This window comes from Lacerta agilis, chromosome 9 (genome assembly GCF_009819535.1).
Source record: "Lacerta agilis isolate rLacAgi1 chromosome 9, rLacAgi1.pri, whole genome shotgun sequence".
Lineage (NCBI taxonomy): Eukaryota > Metazoa > Chordata > Lepidosauria > Squamata > Lacertidae > Lacerta > Lacerta agilis.
In genome coordinates this window covers 46,771,671-46,793,657 of record NC_046320.1, presented here as the reverse complement: position 1 = coordinate 46,793,657, position 21,987 = coordinate 46,771,671, and the positions used below count along the sequence as shown (strand labels likewise).

Below are 21,987 nucleotides of genomic sequence, written 5' to 3'. Positions count from 1 at the left end.
TGTTCCCCAAAGAGACAGAGATGTGAATATAAGTTGTTTCTGAAGATAACAGGATTTGTATGTGCCTCTGAAAAAACAAAATCTGCTCCAAAAGTTTTATTTATATGTATTTGACTTTGTTTGGGACAGACAAGCAAGGCCAGTGTTAATTCTTGCATGAATATGGATGAAATTAAAGCTATCATGTTTCAAACAGGCTGACATTTCCACAATAGCACAAGTTTATGCAGTGTCTTCAACATGAAAGGGTTGAAAGCCTGAATGGACCACTGCCGTACACAAAACTGTACATTAAAATAAGCAAACAAGTAATGCAGTCGGGAAAATTGGAGCTTTCCTTTTGGACAATACTATGACTGCAATCATGTACACAGTTAGATTGTTTTAAAGTATATTGACCTCAGTGGAATTTAGAAAACCTAACTATGTGAGTTTTGTGCAATTGGGCTTACTCCAAGGTAAATGGGTATAGGATTGAAGCCTTTAATCACTTATACAGTGATGGGAAAAAACACCAAAATCAGTCATGATTTCTAGCCATTTGCAGTTGATGTGAACATTATTTCTATTCTTAGCTAAAGGGAGTTTTGCTATTTTGTCTGTTGATTCCCATTAAACAGACAGAAGTCACACCCACACTTTACATTTAAAGCACTATTATACCACCTTAAACAGTCATGGTTTCCCCACAATGAATTATGGAAACTGTAGTTTGTTAGGAGAACCATAGAATCATAGAATCATAGAGTTGGAAGAGACCACAAGGGCCATCCAGTCCAACCCCCTGCTAAGCAGGAAACACCATCAAAGCATTCCTGACAGAGGGCTGTCAAGCCTCTGCTTAAAGACCTCCAAAGAAGGAGACTCCACCACACTCCTTGGCAGCAAATTCCATTGTCGAACAGCTCTTACTGTCAGGAAGTTCTTCCTAATGTTTAGGTGGAATCTTCTTTCTTCTAGTTTGAATCCTGTGTCCGCTTCTCTGGAGCAGCAGAGTTACTAACCAGAGAACTAACCAGAGTTTGTTCCTTGGAAAGAGGACCAGTTCTGAAACCACTCTGGAAACTGTAGCTCTGTGAGGTACAACAGATTGTTTAATTTGGGAAAAGACAGTAATTGGAGAACTAACAACTCCTTTGAACACACTTTACCACAAGCTAGGAGACAAGAGATGACAACTTTCAGGAACTTGGAGGCATTGGTTTGTATACAGCAGTGAAATGCAGATTCAAACACCTTCAGTGAATACTACCCACCGATGTGAATGGTGGCCTTGAAGGATGCAAGCCAATAGTGCAAGTTGGTAAAAAACAAACAAAACAAAAAACCAGCACTCTAGGGAAGGCTATTGGTGAATGGCAAAAAAAAAAATTGTAGAAAGCTTATGTTGGCATATGTGGCTCAGGCAACTTGCTAAATGACTCTCTCAAGTCTGAAATGAAATCATGTTGCGTTTGGCCAAAAGGATTAAGCAGCGGGATGTATGCTGTTGCACTACATAAGCATGGCTGTGAGCTGAAGTCAAATACTTTACAGCCAGTGAGGGGAAAATGTCAGCACAGCAATGATAACAAACAGATGGCTTCTGCTACAGCACTCAGTAAACATATTGCTTGCAATTTTGGAGGCCATTTGGTGGATTGTTATTAAATAAGAAAGGCAAGAAACTACATTCCCATATAAACAGCAAGGGGGGGAGGGATGTTCCGTGACTAGACTCTAATTTAATTTTGAAACAGAACACATGAGACCTGGTATGGGATGCTCTTAGAAGCTAAATGTTAGCCTTGCATTGATCTTGAAGCTGCTGGGTTAGAGCAATGCCATTCAGAGACTCTATCTAATGGAGTACAGCCCCTCCAAAGGCAAGTTGCATCTATCTTTTTGAAATTTGCCAATGTCATTCCCTCAAAAGAGGCAACCATACCTGCAATTTGCTTCCAATTCTGGCAGGAAAATTTAAAAGATGAAGATTTTTCCACAGTCGATCGAACAAACAAACTATAGTTTGGTTTTATAAAGTTTGGTTTGCTTTCCAGCTGCTCTTGCCTTGTAACTTTGCAACTTGATGTGCATCTGGAGTGCAATGGCCAAACAAACCATGGTTAAGAGTATTGGGTTTACATGTAACATCAGGCCACAGTTAAAACAAATCAAGGTTCATAAACCAACCACAAACCATGGCTTCAAATTGTGGTTTGTTGGCGATAAACAAACCACAGTTAAGTTGATTCAGATGAGCAAACAAACTATGGTTTAATAAAACATGGTTTAGCGTTAGGTGTGAACCAGGACAGCACTTAGGATACTTTATCCAGATACTATCAGTAGAAAGGAATATATAGAAATTAATTGCTGTTTATTATTCTGGGACCTTTAGTCCTCCGCAGAATATTGTAGATGATGGCAAATATTTTAAATGGTATTTTAGGGGACTTATCCAGAGAGGTAAAGCCCAATAAATGTTCTGCCAAACCCAGTGTTGATTTGCATTAGTCATGTGGTCTTTAGCGAAGCTACTTCAATGAGGTAACTTCAGAGCAAGTGGTCTGTGGCTTACAGATAAAATGTTTGCATACCCTATTACTTCATGCCATGGTTCTTAATTTGGCAACTCTCTTAAGAATACTGTTATTTGTTTCAACCCTCAGAAGCCCATCAGCTGAGGTTGTATTGATGCCTAATTTCATCAAAAGCAGACAGCTGCAAGAGCATTGCAGGCAGAGCAATGATGTCACTTGATTACAAATACTGTCACTCTATGAGCACAAAATATTTCATTTAGGAACTGTTTTTACAAAGCAAAACACCAAACCACCCAGCAGGGCTCCCTTAAGACGCCCTCCAAGAATACTAGTCTCATCAGAGATCAAGCAATAGCTCTGTCATATAAGACCACACATCCACAGGATATGGGCTGTAATCCCAAATGCACTGAGCATCCCCAAAGCCTTAATGAAATCAACAGAACTTTGAAGGTCCAAGTATACTAAGAGCTATAGTAAGCTTCAACAAAGGCTCAGAAGGGCTCAATCCCAGATCTGAACTGCACATTTATAAAATGCACTTGATACAGCCCTCCTGTATCATTTCATAATATGAAGAGGGGAAAGACATGCTGGAATGCTGCAGCACATCCAAATCTCCCTGCCTACCAAAGTGTCAAGGAGAATAATCCCAGCCTAGCCTTCTATCTGATACCCTATTTTTCAATTAGCAGAATTTTATTTGTTTACATGAATGAGTATGTACTTTTGACTCCTGGCAGTGCTAGGCATGGATACTACGGGTGTGCATAAGCTCTCTGTGTAGCCCAAATTGTGAGGTAAATCATAGTGATTTGAGGAGTCTTTCACGTTACCACATTGCGCCATTAACAGGTAATGCCAGGGGAGATCAGGCAGCGCCCAACCTTCTGAATAGTTTAGTTGCCTCAGTTTTTCTGTAGCGTGAAATATATGACCCCCCATCCCGCCACCCGCCCACACAGACTGGCTTTTTGAGAAATGAAACACAGGGCTCATCCACACTTCTGCTTTTCTGGTGCCTCCAAAGTATAGGTCTGAGCAGTTTTCTGCTTGTCCCCTGTTTTCTAGGCATGTGTCAGAGCAGTTTTGTCTTTCCCCTGTTGTTTTCCCCTGGAAAACCTTTTTTTTTTTTTTTTTTTACAAAAATGTTTGATATTTTACTTTGTTTTTATATACAGCATCCTGTAAGCCACCCAGAGTGGCTGGAGAAACCCAGACAGATGGGTGGGGTATTATTATTATTATTATTATTATTATTTTATTTTATTTTATTTTATTAACTGGAACAAATGTTAATCCAGAGAAAACCTGATTGATACTTGCTCAGATTCAGCAGTAAACAGTGGGATTTCACAGGGGAAAGTGGCAGGGCCAGTGGAAGTGCGGAAGATCCCCAAGTTGATAGGGGAAACACCCAGAATTCAACTGGAAAGAGGTGGAAAGGAGAGTGGAGAGGTGGGATGATTTTTTTTTTATTTGACTGAGAGGTCTAGCATTTAAATTGGTCAGTTATTTTCCAGCTACACTCCAATCACAGTGATTGGGGGGCACAATAACCCCCCAATGGATCGTCTTTGTCCTCCAGGTCTAACAATTACAAAACATAGGGCTTTATCATTTCTTCACGGAGGGTACTTACAGGGTACTTGCCTGGTGACAAATACTTTCCAGATTTTTTAAATAACAAAAGTAAAAATAATCTGTCTGAATTTGGGCAGGTTTCTTACAATTGATCCACCCTCCCGCCCAAAAAAGCCACCCCACTAAACGATGGGTGGGAACTATATTAGGGGTCTTTCAGATTCTATGTAACCTACGAAGAATATTTCCTCATAAACTGGAGTGATCTTAATGCTATTTAGAGGGTGCAGCAATGTGGTTAATACTGCTACTACTAATCATAGACAATATATGAGCTCCAGCAAAACAGCCACTAACTTGAAGCTGCCTTCCTAATTTCTTGAATGGCTATCTATGTAATCCTGGACAGCTGCTTTTTACTTTACGTGTCCCTAGCCACAGGCTTGCAACTCAAGGCCACTTCACAGCATGATTTATAATGCACAACAACACTTGTATTCAGATCAGCGTCTGTAAACGTAAACCGCTTGGGTTCAAACATTCAGGAAGTCATAAAATGTGGTATGCAGGAATCTGTGCGAGGTTCCAAAAATAGGTCAAAAGGGGGGAAAGTTAAGAAAAAGTGTCAAAGAACCATATAAAACCTGATTTTATGGTTTGCTGTTAGAACATCTACGTGTCACTGAAACACTGTCACACTCTCAAACAAATTAATATTAAACCATTTACAGCATTTAGAAGATTATTGTGCTTCTAGGTCACTTTAATTAGACAAAAATAATCTTCGTTCTTCGTAATGAACAGGGGATCCAACTTGGGTCCCAGGTTATGGGTGTCCAGTGCACATGACGTTGTGGCATGATGTCATGGCGTCACATTGCGGTGTGATGTCATGATGTCCCTCACACTTTCCAGCCTCGGAACCTGACTTCCGGTGGCTTAAAATTTAATAGAAGCCATGCCACCATTATTTAAAAATACAGGCATTTAAACTAGATCAAGGGTCCCCAAACTAAGGCCCGGGGCCAGATGCAGCCCAAACGCCTTCTAAATGCGGCCCGCGGACGGTCCGGGAATCAGCGGGAATAAAATGAGCAGAATGTGTCATTTTATTTAAAATGCATCTCTGGGTTATTTGTGGGGCCTGCCTGGTGTTTTTACATGAGTAGAATGTGTGTTTTTATTTAATATGCATCTCTGAGTTATTTGTGGGGCATAGGAATTCTTTCATATATTTTTTTCCAAATATAGTCCGCCCCCCCCCCAAGGTCTGAGGGACAGTGGACTGGCCCCCTGCTGAAAAAGTTTGCTGTCCCCTGAACTAGAAAAAACAGCCAAACAGAAATTCCTCTCCATTCAAGAATAGACCTGTAATATATGGCCCTAACTAAGAAAAGGTCAAAATAAAAAATAAAAAATAAAAAAAATCCTTCCAGTAGCACCTTAGAGACCAACTAAGTTTGTTCTTGGTATGAGCTTTCATGTGCATGCACACTTCTTCAGATACACTGAAACAGAAGTCACCAGACCCTTATATATAGTGAGAGAGTGGGGAGGGGTATTACTCAGAAGGGTGGTGGGAATGGGTGATCAGCTGATAGGTGTGGAAAACCTGTTGACGACTGTTAACGACTTCAATTGGTCTTACAGGAAAAAGCAATGGGTGAGATGGCTAAAGATAGCTTTGTCATGTATAATGAGATAAGAATCCAATGTCTTTGTTCAGACTAGGTCTCTCCATGGTTTTAAGAAAAGGTAGTCTGGATTGGTTTTAAATTGGAAAGGTTGTGACCATTCATACCTTTGTAGAGGTTTATAATTCCCTAGGTGTCTCTCTCTCTCTCTCTCTCTCCCCTACATTTTGTCAGTCTTAGTTTCATCACAATCAGTAGCGCCCTTGTAGCGCCCTTGTACTGCCTTTGTAGTTGCCACTGCTGCTCTGCATCTTTCCACCCTGGTTGAACAGTGTATTGTATAGCATCCGCACACACCCTATGAGTTGCCCTACTCCCACCTCACGCCACTGGCAATAGGTGGTGGGGCTGAAGGGCACATGGTGTGGAGACCTCATACACTGAATGCAAGTAAATGTGATCGGGAAGAGGAGGAAGAGATACAAAGATGATACAAAGAAGAAAAAGTTTTGTATCCCATCACATCTAGTTAGACTAACAAACAATAGCAATTCTAGCCCTGGGTCACATCCACACAGTACATTTAAAGCACATCGCTTCCTTCATAGAATCATGGGAACTGTATTCCCATGCTAGGAATTGTATTCTGCATGCTAGGAATTGTACCTACATTTGGCCCCCAGTACATTTCCGAGCGGGACGCGGGTGGTGCTGTGGGTTAAACCACAGAGCCTAGGGCTTGTTGATCAGAAGGTCAGCGGTTTGAATCCCCACGACAGGATGAGCTCCCATTGCTCAGTCCCAGCTCCTGCCCACCTAGCAGTTCAAAAGCACGTCAAAGTGCAAGTAGACAAATAGGTACTGCTCCGGTGGGAAGGTCAACGGTGTTTCCGTGTGCTGCTCTGGTTCACCAGAAGCAGCTTTGTCATGCTGGCCACATGACCCGGAAGCTGTACGCCGGCTCCCTCGGCCATTAACGCGAGATGAGCGCTGCAACCCCAGAGTCAGACATGACTGGACCTAATGGTCAGGGGTCCCTTTACCTTTTTACGTTTCCGAGCACAATTTAAAGTGTTGGTGCTGACCTTTAAAGCCCTAAACGGCCTCAGCCTAGTATACCTGAAGGAGCGTCTCCACCCCCATCGTTCAGCCCGGACACTGAGGTCTAGCACCGACGGCCTTCTGGCAGTTCCCTCACTGTGAGAAGTGAAGCTACAGGGAACCAGGCATAGGGCCTTTTCCATAGCGGCTCCTGCCCTGTGGAACGCCCTCCCATTAGATGTCAAGGAAATAGACAACTATCTGACTTTTAGAAGACATCTGAAGGCAACCCTGTTTAGGGAAGTTTTTTATGTCTTGTGTTTTATCACATTTTTAATATTCTGTTGGGAGCCGCCCAGAGTGACTGGGGACACCCAGCCAGATGGGCAGGGTATAAATAAATAAATAAATAAATAAATAAATAAATAAATAAATAAATAAATATTATTATTATTAAACTACATTTCCCAGGATTCTTGGGGCGAGGGAACCATGTGCTTCAAATGTATCATGTGGGTGTGACTGCCATTCCTGCAGTCCTCACCTCCCACATCAGTCTGCAGTCTGTGTCTTCATCCAGCTCCTGAGGCATTCGCTTCTCTCCTGCAAAGGGTCCAAATTTTTCGCCCTAAGGAGTGGAAACACAAGCAAAGCAAAGCCATCAAACCCTTCCTTCTGTTCTAGGAAAATGTATTGCTTTGTTCAGTTTCACAACTTTATTGGGGTCAGCCACATATTACAGAAATGTGTGACTGCACCACCATTTCTTTAAATTACTTACATGGGGCTCAGATTTAGAGGATTCATGTCTGAACAAAGATGCGGGGGAAGGGGTTTATACCTTTCCCCCAGCACCCATCCCCAATGGAAATCAATCCTAGCACCCCACAGAAAGCTGCTTTATTCCCCAGTGGAAAAAGCCATCCAGCACAAATGCTATGTCTAGATGTTTTTTGAATCAGAAAATCAGAACTTGCGAGAAAGGTTAACTTCCCATACCCTATTTGAAAAAAAGAAAACAAGATATGGGCGAGAGGTACCCCGAATCTCTGAAGAGGGCTAATGGGTGATATTCAACTAAGTTTTACTCAAATTAATGAACATGGCTATGTTTGGTCCATTAATTTAAAGAAGTCTGCTCTGAGTAAAACTTCTTGAATATCATGCAAAGTCCTTTTAACAACTGTATTTTTTAACTGCTTAATGATACAAATTAACAGACTAATAAGAGTTGGATCAGACCAAAAGTCAATCTAGTCCAGATTTCTCTATTCACAGTGACCAAACAGATGCCTTTGGGTAGCCTGCAAGCAGGACATGAGCACAGCAGCACTCTCTCCCACTCATGATCCCCAACAACTGGTATTCAATGGCAAACTGTCTCTCATTCCAAAGGTTCTATATCACCATTATGACTAGTAGCCATTGATAGACTTATCATTGGTGAACGTGCTTAATCCTCATTTTAAAAAGTCCAGGTTGGCGGCTATCACTACATCTTGAGGGATCAAATTCAACGGCTTCAGAAGTTTGTGTGAAGAAGTGTTTCCTTTACCTGTCTTGAATCTTCCACCCTTCAGGTTTACTTTATTTTTATTTACTTATTTATATACCATTCAATTGTAAAATAACAACAGCAGCAACAACAACTTCAAAGCTGTTTCCAAAAGGATAAAACAAGAAAATCAAGAAAAAAATTATAAAACTTTAAAACATACAAGAAGTTAAAATACTAAAATGGATTGAAATTCACATCTGCTTTATTGGATATTCCCTGGTTCTAGTATTATGAGAAAGATAAAAACCTCTCATTCCCACCCCCCAATTACTTGCCTTTTTTCTAAAACTTAAAATGCCCCAGATTTTGCAACATTTCCTCACAGGCGAATTGCTCCAACCCCTGGATCCTATTGGTTATTCCCCACCCCCTAATGTGGAGAATTGGCTCATAAGGTCAGGTCACACATGTGATTCTCTGCTATGACAATAGGTATGCTGTCAAGAGACCCAACCTTCAGCAAAGTAGCCTGTCAGTTTTGTTCAGTGTACATGCTGTCAATTGGGGGGCGGGGAAGGAGGACACGGTGTCTTCTGCCGTGCTACCTGATAAACTGCAAATATGGTATTCACAGGTACCGTACATGATCCACTAAGTCAATCATCCATCCTATTATTTAATGTAAACTGCTTAGCCGCTTGTTTGTTTGTTTATAGGAACAAGGGAAGTTGCCTTATACTAAGTCCATTGGTCAATCTTGTTTAGTATTGTCTACACTGACTGGCAGCAGCTTTCCAGAGTTTCTGACTCTACCTGGACAAGCCTGCAACTGAACCTGGGGCCATGCAAGGCAGATGACCCATACTGAGCTACAGCCCAGAAAGCATAAACCAGGAACCTGTGGAGCAATTACATTAAGAAAGGACAATAACAGTTTGCTACAATTTGGCAAGCTTTGGCTACCTAAACTAGCTCTCAAGAGAGAGGCTTGGAAAAGGCACCTTTTGTTTATTCTCGTTCCCTTTGCCATTGAGGTGAAGGACTGAAAAACACAGGCTCTTCCTTTGAAACCGAAGACTGTCACGGATTTGCAAGATGCAAATTGAATCCCTGCCCCCAGGCAAATCTATTTTGGGTGAGAATCGGATTTGAGCTCACAGCTCCTTCTTTTATGTGGCTGTTGTCGAACTGATGGGGGTTCTGACTGCGCCGAGGAGAGCTCAAGCGAACAACAATGGGCTCAGGAGGCGCTGCTACTAAAAAGATAGATTGAAAAGCAAAAGTTTTGAGGCCATTTATGTAATAAATTTCCACAAGTTGCCAGACGGAAGTGAACTAAAGAGTGTCACAAGAGGAAGAGGGGGTTGGGATTAAATGGTGAAGTCTAAAGCCTTGGGATGAGAGAGAGAGAGCGAGAGAGCGCGACAGCGAGAGAGAGAGAGGAGAGAGAGAAATACGTGGCAAGCTCTCTGGGGAGAATCCAGCGGGTGGAAGGTTGAAGAAGGAAGGAAGAGCTTGCAGGAAAAGCCTGGCGGATCTCTCCCCCACCCATCCTGCCGATCCCTCACCTTAATGGTGCAACAGCAAGGATCACCCACCTTTTTTACTCTCCGGGCTGTAAAGAGCCCCATCCCGTCTTGAATGTTAGATGACTTCAGGGCAAACCTGTCCGGCACGTACATGCCCAGCATTTTGTACAATTATAGGGGGGGGGGAGTTACTAATGTAGCCTCTTAAACAGGGGAAAGGGATCCAGAGGGGCTTTCATTGCAAAGGGAAGCGGGTTGGGTAGGTGGGGTGGGGGGAGAGAGAAAGGATCGGGGGAGGGGAAGCCTTGCTGCTCGATCTCCTCCCCTGCTCTCACCCTCCGGGCCGGGCCTGCTTCTTCCCCCCGCCCCGATTCCTCGCTCGTGAAGTCTCCGCCGCTTCTGCCGAGGCTCGAGAAATGCGGCGCTCCGATTGGCTGAAAGTTTTGCCGAGAGCGAGCGAGGAAAGGCAGAGCGCGCGAGTCCTGCGAGGCGAGCGAAGGATCCCGGGAATCTTGGGCAGGGAGAAAGCGGGCAGCTTCTCTTTTCGGGAACTCGGGGACAGCACGAGAGAGCCCTTCATTCCTGCTGCAGAGCGTGGGCTCCAGGGCTTTAAAAATGCTTTGAAAATTTGGGTCTAGCATCATCATGCATGTATAGCACATTTCCCTAATTTTCATTCCCCCCCTCCCATAACTCAAAAACTATATGGCATAGGAATTTTTTTGTTCACATTAGTGACTTTGACATGTGAAATAATCCAGTGCAGAACAGCAATTTCATTCAATTTTGCAGCAGTTGATCTTTGTGAAAACATTGTGGTGATCTGTCATGGAACAACTCCATTGAAGAAGATAATACAGTGGTTACCCAGACCTCGTTGCTGGTTGCGAAGGGGCCCCAATAACAGTTCAAGCTTCAGGGCTCCAAAAATGTAGGTCTGCCACCGGTGGTATCATGGTTAGAGAGTGTTGCCCTAGGGCCTTTGAGACCTGGGTTCCAGTTCCCACTCAGCCTAATGCCTGCCTCACAGGGTTGTTGTGAGGATAAACTTTGGAGGGAGAGAACTGGGTATGTTATCCGGAGGAGCCCTTAAAAGGCTACTAACCCGAATAAACTGTGTTGTAGGAGTTAGGATGCCTGACTCACCATCCCTGGCCTGTGAAGTTCACTGAATGATGTTGGACAAATCACAATTTCTCAACCCTATCCTACCTCACAAGGCTGTTGTGATTTTTTTTAAGGAAAATAAAAACAATACTGTACACACGTTACAGTAGGGGTAAGTGTCATTGAAAACAGTGTGACTTACTTCTGAGTAAATTTACAGGGGATTCCTCTGTTACTCTTGCCATAAATGCTAACTTGGATGGCACCAGAGCAATAAAATGTTTTTAGACACAAACTGTTCCCCCCCCCCCAAAATGCAACAGCCTACTTAATTAGATACATATAAGTACACAGATTGAGCTGTAATGGCAGAATAAACAAACAAACAAACAAACGTATGTAGGTATGTATGTAAGCTGGTATATAAAGCCAACAGAAGAAGGGTCTAAATTGAACAGCCCAAAGCCAACTTCACATCTGAGCAGGGATTTTTAACATGGGACGACTATCTGTGATCGCCAGGGTTTTTGTTTTTTTGTTACATTTGTATCCCACATTTGTATCTGTTACATTTTTATCCCCATTTGTTGCATTTATATCTCAGTTGTTACATTTGCAACCCTGTATGGTACATTTGTTTTTTGTTGCATTGTATCCCACCAATTGTAGCTGGATCTAAATGCTGTAAAGGCAGCAAAGGATTGAAGTGCAAGGAACTCAAAGGAATGGTTTTGCCTCATGATAACCCTCAGTCTGTATTATTTGGGCCAAGAGACAATTGCATGTGCAGGACCACACTGCAAGCTTCCTGTAAAAGGTTTTGAAGAATTTGAATCTGGATTTCCCATCTACAAAACCGTGAAATAATAATAATAATAATAATAATAATAATAATAATAATAATAATAATAATTTCTACCCCTCCCATCTGGCTGGGTTTCCCCAGCCACTCTGGGCGGCTTCCAACTGAATATTAAAAGCACAATACAGCATTAAACATTAAACATTTTCCTACTCAGGGCTGCCTTCAGATGTCTTTTAAAAGTAAGATATTTGCTTTATTGCCTTGACATCTGATGGGAGGGCGTTCCACAGGGCTGGTGCCGCTACCGAGAAGGCCCTCTGCTTAATTAGTGTAACCTCACTTCTTTCAGCAAACCCACTTTAATGAATTCACAAGAGTGCAACTGAACCCCACCCATAAAATAATGATAGCCTGGAAGCAACCTTAGAGTCCACAAAAGCTTATGCCAAAATAAAATCTGGTAGTCTTTTAGGCACAAGACTCTTGGCTGTGTTTGTGACAACAGAGAAACATCTCTGTCTCTCTGGGAAAAGTTAGAAAGGGCACTAACCACTGTCTCTTTTCCTTTACATTGGCTGTACAGTATAGTTATCACATCAGCCCCCAAACCTACCTTAACTTTTGCATCTTTGTAGATAATATGGCATCTTACAGCGGACACATTTCAGCAGGTGTAAGCCAACAGAAAAGATACACAGACATGTTTGTCAGACCGATGCTGGAGCTTTTTAGCTTCTGTTCCTACGATATCCAGTATTCCAGATTCTTCTCTACATTCAATTTCAGCAAGGATAAAGTCTGCATATAGTCGCTGTTGCCTGAAATAGCCTTGTACATGGAGATCTCCAAAGCCAACATGTTAGAGAAAGCATTCCAATAAGTTGTCTATGATTTTAAGAGTGAGATGGCACAATCTCTGCAAAGAAGTGCGTAGTCCCTTAAAAATAAAATAAAAAATAAGACCTGTCACTTAAGTTTATTTATTGTTAATTACCCATGTACCTTAGGAAAAATGGGTCCTTTAGTTGTTATTTAAATAGAAAAGCAGACTATTAATGAATACAAGGGAAGTCAGTGCCAATTCCTTATGGGGAATGGTGGGAAAGCAAGGCTGTGGAGGCCCCTCTTAACCCTGGGGCTCTTGGCTAGTGCCCCATCCGGCCAACCACTGGTGCCAGGCCTTCATACACAGGATTGTAATCTACTAATGGATCTTGAACATGTTTATCTAAGCTATTTTGATGAATATTTCATATTCCCAAATTTGGTAAGGAAAAATATTGACAATTGTTTCCCCTCTAGCAATCATTTAAATGATTAAATTGCCAGTACATTGCAAGCTCTTTCCTTACAGGATCCTCGGCCCTTCAGTGGTGCCTTGGAACATGTACATTTTATTTCATAGAATCAAAGAACTATAGGGTTAGAAGGGACCCCCGAGGGTCATCTAGTCCAACTCCCTGCAATGCAGGAATATCTAGTAAAGCATCCATGACAGATGGCCATCCAACCTCTGCTTAAAATAGAGGGGATTTTAAGGGTCATGTCAAACCAAGTTTTATTACAACAAGAAGATGACTTGGTAAAGGTGAGCTGCATTTTTGCTCTTTGGTTGCTGAGTTGTTAAGGTTCCATTTTCCAGAAGGCATAACAGATAATCCCAGACTTCAGTGGTGTCAGAAAACATACGAGGAGGAGGAGACCCACAGAAAACCTTTTTGCCAAATACTCCTCTACATAGTAAAACTAAATACATCATTAAAGACAAAGTGCACCCAGTTGGAACATTACATTTTGAATAATACTATACCTTGTCCAAGTTTGAACACCAAGCTGTAAATCACTTTTGGTTATTTTGCTAATATTGTATAGTATCCACTAGCAGTTTTCTGAATGACAGGGGGACCTGAAAGTGAACTCACTCTATTAAACAGATTAATTTAAGATGGGAATTCAATCCAGAGTGCTTGTATTATTCCTGGGTTCATTTATACACAGTTTATCAAAGTGCAGATTGTAGCTGGCCAAAGATTGTTCTTTTCCCAGAGGGGAGATGTATTTGTTTAAATCTGATTATAAAGCTGAAAGAAAAACAATGCATTTGGGGGAAGGCAGAGAGAGAGAGAGAGAGAGAGAGAGAGAGAGAGAGAGAGAGTGAGTGGGGGAAGGGAGGTGAGGAGAAACTGACAAACCTGTAGTATTTAAAAGTCTAAATTTAATGCTGTGGGCTTACATCTTATAATTTTAATTACTAGGCTGCTCCAGATTTGTTCTTTTGGCTTATGCTTTGTTACATACGCCCTCCTTTGACATGGCTACCCTTTCAAGCACACCAAAGGGTGCAATTACTTCATTCTCTTTGCTGTCATTTTGAGACAACCGCAGATAAAGTTACGCCTGGTACAACTGGGGGGCTTGAAGAGCCTTGTAACTCCTTCTGAAGTCAAAAGATAAGGAAAAGGGCACACATGTTGGCCTTAAAATACAAACCCTTTCAGGCTTAACCAAATACAGTGGTACCTCGGGTTACAGACACTTCAGGTTACAGACTCCGCTAACCCAGAAATAGTACCTCGGGTTAAGAACTTTGCTTCAGGATGAGAACAGAAATTGTGCGGTGGTGGTGCGGTGGCAGCAGAAAGCCCCATTAGCTAAAGTGGTACCTCAGGTTAAGGGCAGTTTCAGGTTAAGAACGGACCTCCAGAATGAATTAAGTTCTTAACCTGAGGTACCACTTTATACAGACGGTGGTATCCAGGTGTATTTAAAAAGGGTATGTTTGGGTGCATGTAGATAGATAATCTAGGGTGCCTATGGTGGCCAAGTTTGGACTTCCAGGCTGCTATGTCAGGCCTTTGGTACTCTTCCCCAAGCCACACCCTTCAATGACCCTACGTCTCACCCTCCTGGGTGTTTCTGTCTGCCTGAGATGTGTTCTTTAACTCTCACAATGCCTCTTGCTTGCCTGGATGAAAGACAGAGAGTGAGCTGTGACTGCGTTTAGGAATTAACCAACGGTATAAAAGTAAAATTTGCATTCAGTGCTTCGCCCTCTTTTGCCACTGGCACAGTGCGCTGTTGACATGTTTGGGCCCAGAAGAAATGCATGTCTTGGGCTGAAACACTTGTTGCCAGTGTGATTGTTCCTGCCCAAAGACAGCACCACAAGGCAAAAAGGCAAGCATAGTTTTATTGGGGTCAGTAAGCAACTATAAGGGTGGTAAATGGGACACTTGGAGAGCCTCCCGCAACAACAGTTGTTCCAGGACCAAAGCTCAGGACAGGAAGCAGGACTGGCTGCCCACTGGACTGCCCAGCAAAGCAACTGCAATGGAGCCTTTGGGGATCTGCTTGCAATTGGCGTAATGAGAAGGATGCTTGCCAAGCTGACCGACTGCTTTGAGCTTTCTAATTGCCTCTCCTGATACGCAGCCCTGCACCTATCCTGATGAACAATGTTTGGTTTGGCCAGGAGCAGCAGACACAGTGCATCCTTTTCCAACTTACTTTTTTAGAGAGGAGGAAGAAGGAATCTCGATAGTATTCAGGTCATCCATTATAGCCAATATTCCTGACAGTATTTAATATTGCAGGAGTGTTCCTGATAACTCTCTACATAATAGCTCTGTAAATGTGAAAATAATCCTTGTGTGTCGAGTTGTATCGTCCCCCAAGAAGAAGAAGAAAAACCTAACACCCCCCTCTCTGTGTTATGCATATGCACACAATTTTACTGAACTGTTAGGGAAACACGGTGAAATCCGTTTTAGATCACTTGGCCATCTGACAAAGAGGAGGAAATGGAGAGGGGGAGAGGGGAATACACTTGTTGGAGAGCAAGGCTAAATTGTAGCATGCCAAGGACAAAAGCTATAATCACATTGGCTGAGGACAGCTCCCCCCCCCCCCCCCCGCCCACCTCATCCCCTCAACATTTTTAGATCACCTCTCTTTGAGGAATCTTCTTCTCCTACCTACAACATGAAGATATGAGATCATTTCCTGTTACCTGAAGCCACCAATGTCCTTGTGCTGCCATTCTTTCCTTTTCTTGACTGTTTCAGGCTCCCTTTTGTGTAACATACAAATGGGAAACATTCCAGGAAGTTGTTTTTTGTTTTTTTTTTGTTTTTTAGGATACTAAGAGTTGGTGTTTAGGGTATAGCATAGAACCTGGGCACCTACTCTGTTGTTCAATTTGCCACATCTCTCGGCAGGTCTGATTCCTCAGGAACAGTTCTACACAAAGACATGTATCAAAAACTATGAATGGATGTAAATTAACAAATGTAGTTAATAATAAAAAGGAACACTTCTATTAAAGAAAAAAGCATATGAAAATTAGTATTTCAGAGATCCTGCAAGGAGCAAAGATGTCCACGTCATGTTCCTCCAAACTGCTTCATGCACTTTAAAATGAGCCTTCTGTATCCATTCCTAAAACAATTTTCTTGTGCCAGCATTGATGGAGCTCAGGACATTTGGAAGCAAATTTTGTTAAAATCAGCTCAATACAAAGCACATGCTGTGCTACTGATTTTGAACTTGAAATCCTTAACAAGAAACCGAAGACTTGCCTAAACAATGAAGCAGCCCGTTTGGCATATTAAACGCCAGATTAAGCAGCCCATCCAAAAGAGAAGTGAGTTGTGTTCCTCCACACACACACACCCTCCTATCATGTTATTTGCTTTATCCTCAGTTCTGGTGATTTTAGAAACATATGTTACTCATCCTTTAATATACTTTGACTTGCTGGAAGCAAATTTCTTCGACAGCTTTGAAAATGGCTGGCATTTGTTAGATAAAAGTAGCTTTCCCCAAACCTTTTGGCATTAATTAGCATTTCCATTTAGGTTGTCGCTCTAAAAAATATTTCCCCTGCCATCCTTCAATTGCTTTGTTATGGAGAATTAACAAGCAATTAAATATGTAATTGTTTACCTCAGAGGAATTTTGTGACAGATTGATTGTTTGTTTTTCGGTTTACACAGCTCAATGCATATCTTTATTTTATTTTATTTTTAAAATGGATAATGTAAAATTGTACAGCTCACTCTGATCAGCCACTGCACCAGAAAATCAAAGTGTGGAATCACAAATGACATTCCAAGCTGGCACAAAATGTTTGGTACAGCAGAGTCGATCAGTTTTAGTTGGCTGACAGGAGTCTCTATTGCCAAATCCAAGGCAATGAGATTGCACAAAGGCAGAATACAGTGGAGAAACAGATACACAAAAGGGCTTGTGAGGACTATGCTCCATCGGCAGCAGCCAATCTTGCATCTCACCTGTATCTTGCACGTGATGGGTACCACTCACACCACCCTCATTATGCTACTGAGAAATGCCCATTAGTCAACTGACTATATACATCAACAAAGAGTACTTGCTTGCAGTTAAGCAGACATGTACCATACGCTAAGACCTATTCATTTAGAAATAAATTCAACCAATGCTGATGGAATTTACTTACAGTTCCAAATAAGCATGTTAAGGATTCTAGCTTTAGGCTGAGTTCAATTAGACTTATTCCCATCTGTTGAATTCAGAACAAACTGAAATGAAAGCAGTAGATTAAATAAGAATATCCTGTTTTAATTGAACAATACTCTGTTGCCAATGGCTTGGAATTTTAAGCAGCTTTCACAAGTGACATTAAGTGACTTTTTGTCTGGGATACATTACTTTTGAACACTGTTAATGCTCCACATAAAACTGAAGGAAGTTGTTTTGAAGCTGAAAGTACTCTCTGATCAATGATGTTCTTCCAGATTATTTACAGACATATGCAATTCAAAAACCAATTTTAGAGTCCCGTGTGGAAATTCCATCAACCCAAGAAACAAAATAATTTAGGTACTGTCAACTACAAGTAACAGATTTTTTCTCTTAAAAGTTTGTTTTGAAAAGTGCATCAACATTAAACTCGTGAGATTTAATTATGACTTTTGTATACTACTTATACAGTGCGAACATTTGTTCCACTTTTTGTTTATCATATTGTTTCAACCTCATGGCAGATTCTTGGTCTAACTGTTGATTGACTGGTTAAATGAAAATCAGATTAAAATGGTTTGTGGAAAATCGAGTTATATTGCTCTTTGGCTGGAACCGATGCCCTACAAAACTCTAGTCAGTCTGAAGCTACAGAAGCTTGCTGGCTTCCACCAACAGAAAACTTTTAAAATAAAACATGGTGCAAAAAGCTTGTTCAAAAGCAAAAACACAAGACACACTTCATAGTTGTTTTCCATCAGTTTCTGCAACGCAATGGCTCTCATGGTGTGGAAATATTACTTCCCTGGGCACTGTATTATTATTATTATTATTATTATTATTATTATTATTATTATTATTATTACCCCACCCATCTGGCTGGGCTTCCCCAGCCACTCTGGGTGGTTTCCAACAAAATATTAAAATACAATAATCAATCAAACATAAATGGTGTCAGAGCCATAATTGCAAATGGTGCTGCAGGGTTGCCGACACTTTTCCAGGGCTTGGTTTCCTTGGAATGAAGACCAGTGGAGACTGTGGAATCTTGAAGATATATGGTTTTATTTACACATATATACAACCCAAGCATAGGATGGAAGGACTCCCAGCATTAACACTCCCATAGATATTGCTTCCCCATTCGGTTTCCAGGGGAGCACCAAAGTCCAGCACAGAGCAAGACATACTTCTGTCTCTACAATTCACAGCATCAATCCTCCAGCAACTCTGGCTATTGTTCTTCTATCTAGGATCACAGGATATCCAGCCTGGTAAGGGGAGTGAGGGAAAGAGCCACCCATTTGTTTCCATGGTATAGAGCAACTTTGTTGGATATGTTAAATTGAGGTATCTAACTAGCTCATCAAAGACATTACCTGGCAAAGGAAGTGGTTTGGCAAGCTTCCTCTTATACATTCTACCCTCACAGATGCAGGATCTCACATTTGGAAGGGGGCCCAGGGTTTCATCCAGATTGACCTCCCACAACTCAGAACAATATATTTATTATCATGGTGCTTCAATATAAGCAAGTGTGTTAAGTGGCATCAAGGAGCATATTAAGCAGCAAGCCCTGCGGGTTCTCATGCCGGTGTCCTGTAATCATAATTTCCTTCTTGGCGTTGCTGTTGGCTCTTCAAAGGGTCTGAAATGGATGTGGGAGTCAGGCCGGAATATTTTTATTTAAGACAATTGTTGAAATTCCATGTGGTTAAAGTCCTCATTTAAATCGGGATAATCTATCATGAGGGGACAAGCATTTGAAACAGGGCAAAAATGGCACATGACACCAATGGAATTGTTTCAAATGAAGATATATAATTTGAGACTATTGTGGAACAAATGTTAGGAACCAGGGTCATTCCAGTATATGTACTAGGCTTGTGAAAAATGTGTTGCAGTTTTGGTTTTTGGAGAAATTGCTAAAATGACTGGACAGCTGCCCCTGTTAAGCATTTTTCAAAACAACAATGGGTTACCTTCTTGCAGTTTCCAAGCTAGTTGTTGCTTAATATTGGAAGGATCTAAAGAGCACCACTTTAGCTAATTGGTATAAGATGGTTTGGTGAGTCAGTTTGGTGGAATTATTAAAAAATAATCTATGGCTGGCTTAAAGAAGGAAATATAAAGATTCTTTTGTGGCAGATTGGCACTCTTTTACTGTTTATGCAAACAGAGATGAAATACAAAGACTTCTCATAGCAGCATACAACACTTTCTGGCTGCTATGAATATTGTGGACTTAATTTTGATACTTCCTGGTGGGTTGTACTGACAGATTAATGGTTTGTGTTCCTTTCTCTTTTTTCCCCCTTTAGACTTTCCTTGCCTCATCTACAAGATGAGGAGAGGGTTGTTCTGTCCTGTGAAACGTGTGTTAATTTTAAAAAAATCTTTTAAAAATAATTTTAAAAAAACATAACCAAAAGGCAACAATGGGAGTGGAAAAAAGAAAGAGACAATGAATTGACTGGATATATAGGAGGGAAAGCCAAGAGAGGTTGGGGGGAAGAGAAGAGAAAAAGAGAAGGAGAGGGGGCCAAGTGTGAGAAAAAGAAGTACCAGAGAGAAAGAGAAGTTGGTTCCAGTAAATGGATCTTTTTGAAACTGCATAGCTTCCCCCCAGGATTACCCTCTCCCCTCAAAAACCAAGAGCAAGACTACATCTGTCTCCATTGACTGAACCCAGTAGCACAAAAACATGAATGGGGGACATGAATCCTTTTGGATCCTCAGCCCCCACCTTGAAGAGATCTCCTCAAAATCACCAATAACACATAAGTCAGCTCTGTGTCTACAGAGGTATCCTGGGATTTGTTGGTATGTAAAAATTATGAAGGTCTGTGCCTTGGATCAATGTTTTTGTGGTTTGGGGGCCCAGCCGGCCTGGCCAATGGTCAAGGATTATGGGAGCTGTTGTCCAAGCCATCTGGTTGTCACTAGATTGGGAAAGGGGATGAGGAGTAGCAGCTTGAACGAAACATATCACTTATCAAGTCTAAAATGATGCAATTATGTTAGATCTAAATTTAAAACATGCCTATTTGCAATGCTTCTTGAGGAAATGTTGGCTTCAGGAATAGAATGTGGACTGATGCACTGGAAAATCTGGCAGTCTTCTTTAGAAGGGGAAATGTAATTGTGCCAAATGCAACTGTCTGCTAGAGTTATTAATATTTCACTCCTCCTATTAGCATGAGTGCTACATCCAGGTGTGTGCCATGAATTAAACATTTACCTTTAGGAGCAATTGGCCTCATCTTTATTGTTAATAGCTCATGCAGACATATGGCTTATAGCTTGAGTAAAAACACTCAAGACATGGCGTTCAAAATCTACCCCAAAGTGAAAGTCTGCTTTGGCAACTTTCACAGCAGCTACATCACGTTTGTTGAGACCTTTATGGAAATCACTGTTTGTGCTCTGATTTATGAATACTCACCATTTCACCTCACCAAGGCCAAATGAAGGGAAGTGTTAGCCTGTGGCCAAGTAATCCATTTAACCCATTGCTGGCTTCCCATTCTTATTAATTGACAACAAATTCCTTAACTGTTCTTAAATTCCTTTGCAGCAGTACAGACCACATGGACACAGCTACTTGCAGAGTTTTTGGCTGAGGGCTTCTCTTGGTCACTGTGCGATGCCGAGGAGGAGTAACGCCGAATGCCAAATAGGATCAATTTCATGGATAAGATTATTTCAGAATGGCAAGCTTTTGAAGCAAAGTTTATAGGCTTCAGACTCCAAAGAAGATGAGTTGCATAGTCAAAAATTAATCTGCGTACTAATAAAACACACACATACACACCCTTTCAGACATATGTACTGTTACAGGATTTAATAAGGTTGTAGGCAGATGCCTGTGGCCTCTTTGAAAGGGGAGTTTCTGCTTATTTCATTTGCAGGAGAAGAAACAGTTTTTGGCATCGAGGTTTCTTTTCAAACAGTTGAAGAGAACACTTGAAGAAAGTAACCATCAAAGCAGCCACAACACTGCAAGGAAAGGAACATTGCATGTGCTACCCATGCCCTGCTCAATGCTATGCTATGCTCAATGCTATGCTCAATCACTCCAGCAGCAGTGATCCCAAGACTGAGAGTCTACTTGTTACGTTTAATATGTAACCTGTTTGTGTGTGTTTTTTTTAACTCAAAAGAAAGCAGTGGGGTCCCCCACTCTGGATCATAAGAATATAAGGAGACGGGCTGTATCAGAGCCAAAGCCCATTAAGGACATTTTTACAGTGGCCAAACAGAGGCTCATAGGAAGTCCACAAGCAGCATATGACCACAAAAGTACACAGCCTCCCCACCCCACATTGGCGGTGGGTTGCAGGAGGCTGGCCAATGACTGTGCTAAGGAGCACATCTTGAGACAGGGCTGGGGCATCCCATTTCGCTGCTTGATGTGAAACAGGAAGTGCTGCCTTGCTCTGCCACTGCCACCACTCCTGCCACCACCTATCTGCTGCCGCCGCCACTGCTGCATGCCCTGCCACATCCACTGCTGGCAGAGAAGCACCACCACCATTGGCACCAATTATGGGCAAGATCATGCCGATTTGGGGTGAGATCTCACACAAAATGGACACCGTCTTTCACAAAATTGGCGCTAATGGCAGTGGGGCTTCTCTGCTGATGGTGGAGGCTCTGATCTGAGGCCATCAGACACTTTTGAGGGTTTGTGAACATTTGCCAGCATAGTTAGTTTCTGGGTCAAACTCAGTTTTGATCAACCATCACCATTCTTTTTAAATAT

General features: G+C 41.8%; 1 protein-coding gene across 4 annotated transcripts in view; it reads right to left on the bottom strand.

Annotated features, from left to right (window-relative positions):
* PRDM5 (PR/SET domain 5) overlaps nucleotides 1–10,094 on the bottom strand; it is an 89,905-nt gene extending 79,811 nt beyond the window's left edge. For all 4 annotated transcript variants that reach the window (XM_033159871.1, XM_033159874.1, XM_033159873.1 and 1 more), the window contains exons 1-2: nucleotides 9,881–10,094; nucleotides 7,329–7,412 (exon numbers count right to left, since the gene is read on the bottom strand). In XM_033159871.1, the coding sequence (XP_033015762.1) occupies nucleotides 7,329–7,412; nucleotides 9,881–9,973 (177 nt within the window). In that variant the 5' untranslated portion in view covers nucleotides 9,974–10,094. The remainder of the gene's footprint in view (nucleotides 1–7,328; nucleotides 7,413–9,880) is intronic.
* Between the last annotated feature and the right edge of the window lie 11,893 nt (nucleotides 10,095–21,987).